The 14,868-nt window shown below is 47.1% G+C and overlaps 1 protein-coding gene across 1 annotated transcript in view; it reads right to left on the reverse strand.

Annotated features, from left to right (window-relative positions):
* scube1 (signal peptide, CUB domain, EGF-like 1) overlaps nt 1–14,868 on the reverse strand; it is an 80,261-nt gene that overhangs the window by 39,223 nt on the left and 26,170 nt on the right. Inside the window, exon 4 of the mRNA XM_030114087.1 lies at nt 14,044–14,178. Within this exon, the coding sequence (XP_029969947.1) occupies nt 14,044–14,178 (135 nt within the window). The remainder of the gene's footprint in view (nt 1–14,043; nt 14,179–14,868) is intronic.

Consider the following 14,868-nt stretch of genomic DNA (forward strand, 5'->3'; position numbering starts at 1 on the left):
GAGGTGGCAGCGTTGGTCGTTTCTGTCTAGAAACCAGACATACTGCAGAAAACAACACGTTCTAAACAACAACAGCGCGCACGTAGCATGAACACACACTCACAACACAACTAAAGTTTCCCGTCTTCACATGAAACGTCACGGAAATGGGTAGAACCAATGCATTGACTTTATTTTATTGCCTTATTCTCAATATTTGTAAAGATAACCGTGTGAAAAAAGAAGACTGGTAAAATCAAATGTTCTATGTAAGTAAAATAAGGTTCCACCATGTAATCAGGTACAAAAGCATGAAGCAAAAAAATGCATTTTTTTACTTTATTGAGCAAAATGCCTTTTGATTCTTGCATCGTGTTGAAATAATCCCTCTGATTCTCATCTTGTGTGTGAATACATGAATATAAAGAGTGAAGAAGCAGCTTCCATCATCCTCATACACTTTAAGACAGCTGATCCGTCAGACTGAAGCAAATGAGAGGAAATGAGCGAGCCTCGAACCAGTGACAGTATTTTCAGTGGACAGTGGCCGCTGTGTTGAAGCTCTGACCGGGTGGAAGAGGGTGTTCTGGGAGAGCAGTGACTGGGTCTGAACAGGAGACGCTGCCGAGGCCCGTCACCCGGCGGCGGTGCTGCTGCTCCAGAACGGCCCATTCTCATCAGACCGGTGTTTTCCTTTCCTAATTACTGGAAGCCACGTTCACGCTTACTGCAAGCTCCCTGAAGCCCCGATTCATCTTTACTGTGGAAAGTGAAAGCCTGTACGTCTCCAATCTGAGGCTCCTTCCTGTCAGCGCTGGCATGGCTCTCCACCCCCCCAACCCTCCTCCACCCTCCTCCACCGATTCATTCCCGAAGCCCGGCCAGCTCCGTGTGGTCTCAGTCTATTCCCGGTGATTTACAGAGTGCAGCGCGGCAATAATATGTGAAACCCGCCACTGTTTAAATCTTCATCAGAGGGAGAGGAGCCCGGAGAGGAAGCAGGGAGGCGGCGGACGGAGAGCCGGGGGGGGGGGGGGGGTGAACCCGGCCAAAGACATCAGCGAGCTCTGGGAAGAGCTGGGAACGTTCGGCTGGGAGTGTGGGGATGGTTTCTCATCACGCCGCAATCAAAGAAGATATTCCTGCCAGAGTTTACATCCAGCAGCCATGAAGGCTCTTCAGCCATATTTACTGCATTATTCTACTTCTACATATAAATACAGAGGTGAAAAGTGAACCAGGAAGTGGTTCGGATCCCGTGTCTGTGTCATTTCCAGAAGGATGACCACAAGTTGAAATCTTCGTTTTTACAAACTCTGTGAAAGATACTGAGACCTTTAGTTTGAAAAACGTCAACAAGGGAGTCATTTCCATCTTTCCTGCATCAGAAAATGCCTGCAGGAAACTTTAAACATGCAGAGACTCCAACATGGAGCCATAAAAAACATAAAAACCTGCTTCGTTATCGCTGCAGTGCCGTTAACACCTTCAGTACATTGAACCCGTGGAGATACTTTATCTTATATATTCTATATAGCAGACCTGCTAGAAGCAAAGTGAGGTGATTATTTAGCATCTTCAGTGCTCAGGATTTGCATTAGTCTGGAACTAAAGCCCTCCAAAGGCTTTTCTCCGTCCCCATGGCGAATAATGTCCTTTTACGAGGCCCGACAGCACTTCAAGTACTTCATTATGGTGCCGTTCCCCCTAAAGAGCCCCCCTCACCAACAAAACCTTCATTCTTAAACGAACCGTTCTCGCCGGGCTCTCCAAGCGGCGCCGTTCCATCAAAGTCCAAAATCAAAGGAGTCCAGTCCCGCAAGGAAATTTTGCATTTACATAATTAACAAAAGACAAAACCGAATGAAAGAATGGACACAATGCAGCCGAGTTGACATGAAGTGAGGCAGGTAGTGTTTAGCAGAGCCGTGGAGCCGGCGAGCGGCGGCCACAGCACGCCTTGGTCCTGTTTGAAAACCAAACTCATAAGCTAGCAGAGTTTCTTCAATCAATTTAGACCTGGAGAAGTCAAATAAACGGAGGCAGCGGCAGAAGACGGACGGCGGCGCGGCGCTCAGCACAATCCGGCCTGAAACAGCAAACAGAGCCGGCGGCGGGGAGCCGGGCCTCTGGGCGAGGACGAGGATCACGTCCACGTCCAGAAACACACACACACACACACACACACACACACACACACACACACACACACACACACACACACACACACACACACACACGATCCTTTTATCTGAAAGGCAGCAGATTGATCTGACTTGTGTTGAGCTTCTTATTTTTGAGTCTTTTAAAAGGTGAAATAAGGGGAAAACTGGGACTCTACAAGCATTTCAGAATAAAAGCATTAAAAACAGAGTATTCTGCACAAAGAGCAGGCACCAGTACGGATGTTTCAAACATTTCCAGTACTTTTTTTTTTTTTTTTTTCTTCAGTGATTTACAGCAGCAGGACCATCTCCAAAGAAAACTGGGTGGTAATTTGTCACCAGCATCCTGCTGCTGCCCGTAAAGCAGAAGTCCGATGAAGGAGACGCCGGTGAGAACCGGACATCTTCTGTCGTCTCGGCTGAACTGGAACTCCGAGGAGCTGCTTCAGCGAGCAGTTGGGCTCATAATTTAAGGGCCTGGCTGTGTCTGATGCGAGCGCTCGGCGCTGTAACGTTATATATGAGACAGATCCTCGTTTAGCCGTGGCTCAGCTCCACCTCAGTGAGGCCAACGTACACAGGAGCAGAGCTTCTGCTGGCTCCACACCGGAGCGCCAGCCTCGTCTCCAGTCTGACAGGTCAGAGACGTTCCCACCACGCTCAGGGTTCCTCCACGTCTCTGGACCCGTCCTGGGCCCGTCCCGTCCTCCAGACCTGGGTCGTCACGTCCCGCGCCTCCCGGGTTCAGCTCGGTGTTTAGACTGGGGGGTCAGGAGGTTCGGCGCTACCGCAGCTCCTCGCTGGGAGCCCAGCAGGTCCAGATAGAACGGCGAGCCAGGCAGGTCTTCACGGCCCGGCGGCGGCCCCGGGATGGAAGTCTTCCTCTCGTCTGTCTCTTTTATTACCCTCTGTCTGTCTTTCTCCTCGATCCGCCTCTCCACATGTGTCCCCGCTCTCTCTGGAGCTCCCAGTCCAGACCGGCTCCAAGCATATCACCCCCGTGTTTTTACAAGCCGGCTCTCGCGGCGCTGCGACCCGGCCCCCGGCGGTCTGGCTGGCAGGGCGGAGGGGACGGCGGAGACGGAGACGGAGACGGAGACGGAGAGCCGAGGACGAGAGGAATGTGGACCGGAGCGGATAATTTAGAGCCTCGCCGTTGGTCTCCTCCCTGCTTCCTCTGCGGCTGAAGAGGAATGAGGTGATGCTGAACGCCAGTCTCACGATCCGAGCCGCTCGCCAGGGACACGGAGACGTTTCACCGCTCCGGCCAACGGTGCACCAAATCACCACGGCTTCTCAAAGACTTTGAAATGACTGATAGAAACACCGCTGAGCTTAAGACATAAGACACTGTGCTCTTTTAATCATCTTTTTGCAGAAAATGTGTATCGGGTTTACCCATAATTCAATCATGGGTTCTCAGCAGATCATCGTCTCTGCCAATAACAACGTGACCTCCCTTCGACCTTGAAAAGCCCGGCAGGTTTGGCACCGTGTCCATCCGTGTCTGTGGACGGATGGACTCGTGACTTTTCCAGGGTGTGAAGAGGGAGCATGGGTGACTCAAACGGTTATTTCAGATTATGAATGAAGACTCGACGAGGCTTCGTTTATAGAATGTTGGCCCATACTGAGCTCGCCAACGTGCCCACTCTTCTTCAATCACAGAACGTTCCATGTGTTTGATCACAGAACATCTGCGCTCGTATCAGGATCCAGTCCAGCGCACACACAGCCACCAGTAAAGAGCTACGCTGAAAAGGAGACTTTCAAAATAAAACCTTTACAAAGCCACAACTGCCATATCAAACAGGAAGAATTCAGCCTGCTGGCAGACAGCAGCTGTTACACAGCGCTTCCTCACACGCCCGGCCTTGTTTATGTGGTTTTATACCTCCTGGAACCCAAACGGGACAAACACAGTTCCTGAACCTGGAACGTCTGAAACTTAACCCTGTGGCAGGCAGGGAGGCGGAAAAGTCTGCACTTTCAGGCTGAAACCAACGAGAAAATCCTGCAGCAGAAAGATCACCAGACTGGATTTAAAGAAAAAAAAAAAGAAAACCTCCTCAAACATCCCCCTCCTTCCACTTTTCCATCCATCTCTTGTAAATGCGGTTTTAATTGAAATCTGTCAGCCGCTGGCGGCGGCTCTCTGCAGGCCGGAGTGCTATAGGTGCTAAGCCATGAATTTCAATGAGAGCTTTTCTTCAACTGGCTGCATTGAACTCCTTTAAATAAGGACTGTGCCTTTCTAATAACCCTCCCCAATCTCTTTGTCAAACACCAGGGGAAACAAGCAACACACACACACACACGTCTCTCCCTCGCCCTCCTGCTCGCTCTCTGTGCATCTGGCTCCATCCCATACGACCGCTGAAGACTGCAGATCCAACCGCCACTCACAACTTTAAAACAGCACAAACATGCTACATGGTCTGTTCTACAGGCACCGTGTGAAGCAGAATGCAAGATTCTGTGGTTTAAAGAACCAAACTGGCATTAGAGAGAAACTCCACAGCTCCTGGATCAGGCAGGACGCCCCTCCCAACCCTCTACACCTCATGGTCGCGCCGGCGGCTACCAAGGAACCAGGAAGCTGATCGGTTTTGTTGGGGGTTGATTTTATTGACACTTTTCTGGACACTTTTTTGGTTCTGATGTGTGAGTGCAGTGAGAAGGGCAGGAAATGAAACCTGCGAGTCAAATCCATCAGGGTCCACGAGGCCGATTGGTCTCTTCAAGTTCCTGGAGGTAGAGCTACGTCGGCAGCCGACGGCGACCGTCGCTAAACGGCCAGTCGTCGTGTCAAATGCTCTTATCGTGGAGCTAATGAGCTTCAACCTTCGAACCACAGGCACGGTTCTCAAAACACACAAGCAGCATGGGCGCCGGCGTCCTCTGAGCAGCAGCCATGACGTCTGCAGGCAGGGGGACGGATGCAGCGGTGTGTAGCAGTGTGTCGTGTTAACAGAGTCCAGCTGCTGACGCCACGGCGAGGGAACACGCTCCGTCCACACGGCTACAAAGCCAGGCAGATGCTAGGTTTCTGTAAAAGGCTGGGGAAACATGAGGCTGAGGGACGCCACTTACATGAGAGTGCACGTGTGTGTGTGTGCGTGTATGTGTGTGTGTTTTAAACCTACAAAGTGCACTCGCCGTATTTCCTGTGTTGCCACCGTGCAGCGGCTCCTCACTAGGTCAACTCCGAACCCTCCTATTCAACATTTCCACTGACCACAGACAAACTGCTGGCTAAAAATACTGCAAAACTCAGAAGAGGGAGTAAACTCCTCCTTCCACTTTCATGTCAGTAACTCACATTTACCTCAGAAAGACAGAGGAGCGAAAAGAGGGTGAAATCCAGCGCTGGGACAATATTTAAACAAAGTATTTATAAAATGAAGCAAGAGTGACTGGGAAGGGAGGCATTCGTCAACTTTCAGCACCGTGTGTGTGTGTGTGTGTGTGTGTGTGTGTGTGTGTGTGTGTGTATTTGCTGTTGTTTGAGGGAAAAGCTCAGGCCCTAGCCCCAGTAAAGCTGGCCGTACAGAGGTAAACACTCGGCCTCTGGGCTCTCGAGCAGAGCCGAGACAGATGCTGAGCAGCATCGAACGCTCTCCAACAAACATGGAGCTAAGCTAACAGAATAAATATGGAGCTAAGCTAACAGAACAAACATGGAGCTAAGCGAACAGAACAAACATGGAGCTAAGCTAACACAGAACAAACATGGAGCTAAGCTAACAGAACAAACGTGGAGCTAAGATAATAGAATAAACATGGAGCTAAGCTAACACAGAACAACCCACACCGGGAGCTAAGCTAACACGAAACATACATGGCACCTGGAGCAAAGCTAACATGGAACTGACTGTACCAGAGCTAAGCTAATACAGAACAAAACACACCAGGAGCTAAGCTAACATAGAACAAAATACACCAGGTGCTAAACTAACACAGAAAGAATTGCACTGGAGTTTAGCTAACACAGAAAAAAACACACCAGGAGCTAAGCTAACACAGAACAAACATGGCACTAGAAGTTACGGTAACAAAGAAGCCAAGCTGGTTCACGATCTGCAGTCACATGCTGGACACCAGACTGTGGTCGAATGGATCAGATGATGGAAAAATTGATCATACAATGGATGGATGGATCAGATTATAGATGGATGGATCAAATGATGGATGGATGGATAGATCAGATGATGGACGGATGAATCAGACAATGGATGTATGGATCAGATGATGGATGGATGGATCAGATGATGTATGGATCAGATGATGGATGGATGGATCAGATGATGTATGGATCAGATGATGGATGATGGATCAGATGATGTATGGCTCAGATGATGGATGGATGGATCAGATGATGGATGGATGGATCAGATGATGGATGGATGGATCAGATGATGTATGGATCAGATGATGGATGGATCAGATGATGGATGTATGGATCAGATGATGGATGTATGGATCAGATGATGGATGGATGGATCAGACGATGGATGTATGGATCAGATGATGGATGGATGGATCAGACGATGGATGTATGGATCAGATGATGGATGTATGGATCAGATGATGGATGGATGGATCAGATGATGGATGTATGGATCAGATGATGGATATCTTGCACATGACAAAGCAAAGTATCAATTCAGAGTTTGTTTGTTACCTGCAAAGCCCAAAATCCTGAAGGTCTCTAAGACCATCAGCTGAGTTATGAAATTCAATACTTAGTGATTAAAAGTTTGTTTTGACTTCTAGAGTTGACTTTGCTGCTGGCTTTGCACGACTTTGTCTCTGGTTATTTGACAGGCACTGTCATTTTCGTCTGTGTGGCAGTGAGTTGAAGAAACCATACAGAAAACCAAGCTGTTTTTTAAGATTCTCTTAATCCTTCGATCAGTTCTTGATACTCATTTCGTGGTCTGAAAATCAGTTAATGACAGGATACAGATACAGAGTACTTTTCTTCCCTTTGCTGTTTGGAACCTGTTCTTCACTTGTTCCATGAGGAGCTGAACTTCAAAATAAGTTTTAGAACACCTGCTGAATTAATATCGTATAATGTCACGAATTTACACATTTACAGAGTCGTCAATTTTCTCCCAGCAGTCCTTCCTGGATTTTTTTGGAGCATTAGTGCTGCTTTAGTCCTGGTTGATGGGAGTGAATTCTTCATATTTAATTACAATAATCATTTACAGCCTATTAAGAGCCAGTTTTATCCTGTTTGCAACCTGATCGAGCCTGTTTTATCCTGTTTAGAACCGGATTTATCCTGTTTAGAACCGGATTGAGCCTGTTTTATCCTGTTTAGAACCGGTTTTATCCTGTTTAGAACTGGATTGAGCCTGTTTTATCCTGTTTAGAACCGGTTTTATCCTGTTTAGAACCGGATTGAGCCTGTTTTATCCTGTTTAGAACCTGTTTTATCTTGTTTAGAACCAAATTGAGCCTGTTCTATCTGGTTTAGAACCTGCTTTATCCTGTTTCGAACCAGATTGATCCTGTTTTATCCAGTTTAGAGCTGTTTGAGCCTGTTTGGATCCTTTCAAAAGCCCGTCTTGATCCTGTTAGATTGTTCTGGACTCATTTGGAGACTGGAGCCTATTTTAACTTTTTCTTCTCGCCTTTTCTGAACCTGTTTGGAACCTCTAACGAGGCTGTTCTGATGGGGTTTAAAGACTGTTTGTGACAGAGGGGCTCTCGTAGTTCTCTAGGAGCAGGATGAAGCATCTCTGCTGTCTGCTCCGTTTGTTTATCACAGCGTGAGGAGGAGGCGCTCAAACAGCAAAGGTCATCAGTGTGTTGATGCTGCACATAGCGTAAAACTGAGCAGAGAAAAAAAAACCAGGGGTGAAGAAACTATTTTGAGTTGCAGTTTAAGTCTCCACAGGAGAGTTAAACACTCATACGGTCTCCGCCGAGGAATTCAACACGAAGGGCTCCTGCCGGAGCCAACTGCAACAACTGCAGAGTCAGGGGAACAACATCCAAATGTTTTTCAATCACATTCTTCAAATTCAGAATGCTTTGTCACCGATCCATCGAAACCTGATTCATTCACCACACAGAGCCTCTCCAGGAGAAATGTGCTGAAAACACACGGCTGAGAATATCGAAGTGAAACGTGAGAGGAGGTGAAAACTGTTGTCAAATATGCAGGTCGGGGCTGGAGGTCTCACAGGAGGACAGCGTGTACATCAGGACGCCGCCATACGGCCAGATCCACGTCCACAACCCGCATGTTGACGAAGACTGACGGGAAGGCAGTAGAAACGCTTTCCACTGTCCTGTAGTGGAATTTAAAATCTTTATATCAATGTTGGGGGCAAAAAGCTGAGGGCAAGGAAATCAAAATGACAAAAAATGAGAAGATCATCAGTCTGCACTGTGGAAGCTGAAGAGGAAAGAAATTAAAGCTCGTGTCCGGAGTTTTGAAAGAGAGAGGTTTTTTTTTTTTCAATCCAAAGTCTGGAGGCTCCGCCCTCCCTCTGCTTTCATGAGCGACCAAGCCACGCCCCTTTAATTGTGCACGCGAATTATTTGTCGGGTGAAAATGAGAGCCTCCAGTCCTACAGCATCCTCCATGTTGAGCTGTTTACGGTGGATGTTCAGCAGACAGTGGATATATCTGCTGCAGAGCTAACTCTCCTCTGCTGGGCGAGCGGCCGTGCTCTCTGGCTGCTCCACATGTTGATTGACAGCACGAGAATGCGGAAGCTCGAACTCTATTGGCTGACGCTGACCGGCGCTTTTTCGGATAACATGGGGGTCTATGAGACGAAGGCGGGCCCATAAATAAATTTTTATATTACTTTATGCTAATATTATATTGTAGTATCGAACCAGACTGACACATTTAAGCTCTGTTGAAAAATGATTCATACATTGGAAACAAACGGAAACTCCGGACACCAGCTTTAAAGATGGAAAGAAGAAAATGTTAAATAGAATGAAAATTAAATTAAATTTATCACAGAGAAATGTTTTACTGTTGCCTCATACAGAATGGAATATTACAGAAAAGAATATTAAATTATCAAATAACTAATGAACGAATAAATAAAATAAACACGATCACAAATAAGTGAATATTCATAAAAACAGTAAGGAAAGAAAGAGAAACAAGAAATATTTTCTGGTTGTATTTGGTTAAAATTGGGTCCAGAAAAAGAAAGAGCACGACTATTTGAATGTATAAATTAAATATACACACACACACGCACATGCAGACACACACACTCCTATAGACTCTAGAACTTTAAGGATCTTTAAACACAGATTGAGTCTGAATGACGAACATGTTAATGTGAGCTTTACAATTCAGGGTCACACTCCGGGCTACGAGCGCGTGTGTGTGTGTGTGTGTGTGTGTGTGTGTGTGTGTGTGTGTGTGTGTGTGTGTGTGTGTGTGTGCGTGCGTGTGTGTGTGACAGCTTTTGATGATGTCTAGGATTGATGGTGATAACAGTCAGGTAGACGGAGCTGCCTGTACTTAAGGTTCCCACGTGCCCCGGGCCTGTCATTTAAAAGCCCACTCCACGGCCAGCTTCCTGCTTCAGTTTGTTTAAAGTGAGAATTCCTCTGTGTGTGTGTGTGTGTGTGTGTGTGTGTGCGCGCCCCAGCTTCCTCTCCTCACACAGCTCCAAATAAACACCGCTGCTCCGATCCAGCGTGTTTGTCTCTCTCTGTTTATTTTTCTCTTTTTGCCCCCCCCCCCCCCCCCCCCCCCCACCCCCCGCCTCAACTCCCACAATGCACCGCTCTCTTTGCCGAACACATGCCGCAGTGTTTGAAGGAGTTAATGATGACTGTAAATTGAAATATTTCAGTTTTTCTCTGCTGGATTAACGGCTGCCTGACGCTGTGTTTGGGTGGATAAATGGTGAAAACATGGCGGAGCGTTCACTGTCACACTCTTTCACCTCGGAATGGCTTTATTTCAAATATAAGCTGAAGACTTATTGATCTTCTGCAGTCTTTCTCTGTGTTGGGTAGTGTGTGTTTGTGTTTTTGTAGTTTTCATGTATCGTACATCTTCTTCGGTCTGCTTTCACTCCTCAGTCTGGCTGCAATTTATTGTGTTTTTATGGATGAAAAGTCTGTAGCAATAAACAGTGATTGATTCATTGGTGGAAACATGTACAAAAAACTTAATTCTTGTAAATGTTGCAGCATTTCCTTGTTTTAGCCATGAATTAATCAAGTGAGCTGGTATTTTAAACGGCCCGTCTCCCGGGGTGGGACCGCCGGCCCGTCAGATCTCCCTCCTCGGGACCGGGCCAGACGTTCGGTTCTGGCTGGACGAAGCAAAGCTCAGTGGAAACAAACCATCATGGAACAAACTATTGTTACGAGGCTTTATTTTCCCCCAGGCGAGTGTCAGCGAGAAAGAAATGAGCCGCGAGCTGACACTCCCCATACGCCATGCAGCACACACACACACACACGCACACACACACACACACACACACACACACACACCTCAGATAGTTGTGTGTTTTGACGTTCGTCTCTAACGAAGCGTAATTCATCATCTGCATATCGGCGAGCAGCGGAAATGATGTTATAAATGTAAATTAACCACATAAGATCAGAAGAGGTCCTGGAAAAGAGATGATCTCCAACTGTTCAAAATATGAGCTATTTAAATAACTCAAATAGAAGATACTGTTTTCTAAGTGTTCCCACTAACAATATTGGAACTAAAATACATTTTGAGTTTTAAAACTGTTTTGTTTTGTATTCCAACACTAAAGATAAAGTTTGGAGAGAATGGCCTCACAAAACTACTGGAGTCTACAGTTTGTGGAAGCTTCTGTGTGTCAATCATATTGCTATTATTGATATTTGAGATTTATCTTCATGACATTATGTGTAAATATGAAATGTAAATGTTATGTGAGTATTTGTGGGAGCAAATGCCATTTATTTTTATTCATGATGCTATAAATGTACCTATAGAGAATCAACAATCTCTGATTCTCAAAGAATGTATGTTTTACCCCAGGGGTCAAAAATGAACCCATAATAGTTCAATAGCAACAACGCTGTTATAATATAAAACCTAAAAACCACCAGAGTGAATGGATGAACTGGAGTGAAACACCGTGACACACAGCAACATGTGGGCTGGTGATTATCCACATGGCGTTCATTCACTTCAAACGCTGCGCAGAGCTGGTATCTTAATGTGAAAGGGTGAATCTGAGGGCTGGAGGAAGGAGAGGAGGCTCAGTCTGATGCCGATGGAAAGAACATGTTACAGAGGAGATTCCTGTGGGACACTGGGATGCTGCTGCTATTCCTGTCCGTGGACGAACAGGAGGCAGAGTGTGTGGACGAGGCGGGTGGCTACAGTCGGCTCGGCGGTTCAGCGTCAACACCGTCTGCGAACCTTACTCATGATTTCAGAACCTTATTTATTGGTAAGAATTGCAGAAAGTGTGATTTGTGGAGAGGCTCAGTTGTAAAATACTCCAAATCTGAAACGCCGGCTGATGAGCTTCCACCTGTGTGAGCGCCGCTCGCCATTCAGGATGAGCGGAGGAGAGCGAGGAGAGGAGGAGGTCGGTTAAAGATATTCACACGCTGGTTTGCGAGGTTTCCAGTGAGCAAACACAGCTCTATTTCTGAGCCTGTTTGGCTTCTCTCTCTGAGCGTGTCCACAGAGAATCCTCTGACGCTGGCGGCCATGGAGGAGTCGGCCTGCTCCTCCTCCTCCTGGTCTTCATCTCTTCATCTTCCAGAGAGGACTGTCTCTCCACCGGCCTTTGAACCGGCCCGCTACACTGTCCCCATTCAGGGCGACATGCATGTCGGCATTGTGACGGCGAGCGGTGGGAAGCGGAACGCTCACCCGGCTCACCTCCGGACCGCCGCCGCCTCCAAAGCTCATAAATTAGAAATGACACCAATAATGGGCCGGGGATGCCAGGGAAGTGGTGTCAAAAGCTTTTCAAGAGGCCCAGCTGGACATGAAAAGGATGCCAGACATGTCGCAGGTCACATATCACACCCAGTGTGTGTCAGTGCCACTGTGTGTGTGTGGAGGGTGGCTGACCGAGGCAGGCGTGGGATGTCAGTGCCTCACACACTCGGGGTTTGATTCACTGGGCTTCATCTCATTGTCACATAAATAGACCGCTCTGTCAGCCTGAGTGCGTTTAGCACGTCATCAACTAAAACCAGCAGCATGATGGATGAAAGACGCAAACCAGAGGATTCCAGGCAGAAAGGAGCACAAGACGCACAGCTGGGAGAGCTGGTGGAGGAAGTCATCAAACACACTGAAGCATTGCAGCACATCAGTCTGAATACAGCAACCACAACTCAAAACGCAGCATAAGAGATGCTCAGGAACAGAGTCGGAGACTGGAAGAACTTAGGAAGAGGTGAAACACACAACTTATCTCATTATAGAGTCTGCTGATGAAAGTCATGGCGGGCCAGTTGAATATATGCCCAGACATTTATAAACCAAATCACATGTTGTGAATCTGTTAGCATGAACACCTGTGATCAGAAACTGAAATAAATGTTGCAGCAAAAGAAAAAAAAAATCCATAATTAGTCATTAGTAACTTGTAGGATAATGAATGTTTCATAAAAGTCCACTAGAAATACACCGTGTTTTGTTCTCGCCAACATTTAGAGCATTTGATGCTGTTCAACAATGTCGTTGGTTGGTTGGTTAGTTGGTTGACTGACTGACTGATTGATTGATTGGTCGGTTGGTTGTTCAAAGTCAAATTTGAGGATGGATTTTGATTAACATTAAAACATTGGCAGGATAGCAGATAATATTTTCGGTTGATTAATTATGTGTAGCAGACTTACAGAGCCAGAAGACTGTGTACATATATACAGCCTGTTGGTTGGTTGGTTGATTAGCTGGTTGGTTGATTGGACAGTTGATCAGTTGATTGGTTGATTGGTTGGTTGATTGATTGGTTGGTCAGTCGATTGTTCGGTTGATTGGTCATTCGGTCCATTGGGTGACACCTTGGTTGGTCGGTAGATTGGTAGATTGGTTGGTTGATTAATTGGTCTGTCAGTCAGTCAGTTGGTTGGTTAGTTGGTTAATTGGTCGGTTGATTGGTTGGTTGATTGACTGGTCAGTCAGTCGGTTCGATAACTCAAATTTGAGGATAGATTTCGATTGAAACTGAACAATTTTTTTTTTGACTGACAACAATTGACAGGCTAACATAATGTTTTTGGTTGATTAATTATGTGCAGCAGACTTATACAGATTGCATTCTGGGTAACAGAGCCAGAAGACTGTGTTCATATACACCATGGGAAAAGGACAGAAAGCAGAAAACCCTTTCTGGCTGCCATCTTCCTGTTTGGTTTCTAAGAAATCACATGTCATGAAAAGCAGATCGATCTGTCACTTCCTGGACATCGATACATGTGAGAAAACACTTCTGGTGGACATACATGGATTTAAGTCTTGTGAACTGTTTGTCGTTTCCTTTGTCTGTTGGTTCAGTCACACTCAGAACCAAAAACCGTCTGGGCACTGAGGTAAAAAGACGCTGTAAAAGTGCACATTTCCGACTCTACAAGTTTAAAGTTTAAAGCTACAGTACATACCAGACTTGAAAAACGCTCAGTTCAGTTTACCAAGGAGAAGATCAAACAGGAACAGGAAGTCATTGGTCTGTTCAGTGATGTGTCAGAGTGTGTTCAGTATGAGCGGTGCTTTCTTTTGTGTATGTTTTACTGCTGGCTGACCCACAAAGTCCTCCTTTGGGATAAGAAAGTTCACCTTAAACGTGACCTACATGAAGGTTTGACACTTTGTGTTTTGGATCCAGTTCAGGGGACTTGGTGGATCTGGGGACACGGCGGGCGTCCTGCGTCCCGTCCTTACCGTCCGAGCGGTGGATGCAGGTGTGCTGGTTGTCACTGAGGAAGAAGCCGTCCGTGCACTGACACTCGTAGCTCCCCATGGTGTTCACACACACCTGCTGGCAGCCGCCGTTGTTGTCCACACACTCGTCCACATCTGTCGAGAGGCAGAGACACAGGACGGGGTGAGGAGAGGGACAGGAGACGAGAAGGCAGCGAGTCAGGAGGCGTAAAGAAACACAGCGAAGCGTCCGACGACTGAGTCAGGAATGTGAGGAGCGGCGGTCCGACCCGGGCGCAGTGGGGGGACTGAACCCGACTGCTGGCACAGCGCGGGGACGAGGCTTCGTTCCTGTGTGTGTGAGTGTGTGTGAGTGTGTGTGTGTGTGTGTGTGTGTGTGTGTTTAAAGGGCCCCACTGTGCCGCTGAAAGCCCAGTAAATTTCCAATGGGGCGTTTTGATGGGGCTGAAGTGAAGTGGAAACGCGTAACACCCTCCACTGACTTTAACGGGGATCAAACCGGGCTCACCCTCTGCGTGCGCGCACACGTGCACACCGCGGTGACTTTGCATTCAGCTGCAGAGGTTGACTCAGCCGCCGGTGCAGAGAGGTTAGAGAAACCGAAATATGAAAATATCAAACTGAGTTTTTGACCATTTCCCAAAAACTTCAACGGCTTTCTGGTGTAATGAGAGCAAACTGCGCGGCAGCGCGGCGCCGGGTCTACCTTCTCCGTCTCTACGTTCAGAAAGCGGTGGTGGGCTCGTTAAACCCCTGAGAAGTGGGCGGAGCCTTTAAGAGCCCTGAGAGGGAGGAGGCTGTTCACGATGAGTTGTCTAACCTCAG

Source organism: Salarias fasciatus, chromosome 17, assembly GCF_902148845.1.
Source record: "Salarias fasciatus chromosome 17, fSalaFa1.1, whole genome shotgun sequence".
NCBI classification, from domain to species: Eukaryota; Metazoa; Chordata; class Actinopteri; order Blenniiformes; family Blenniidae; genus Salarias; species Salarias fasciatus.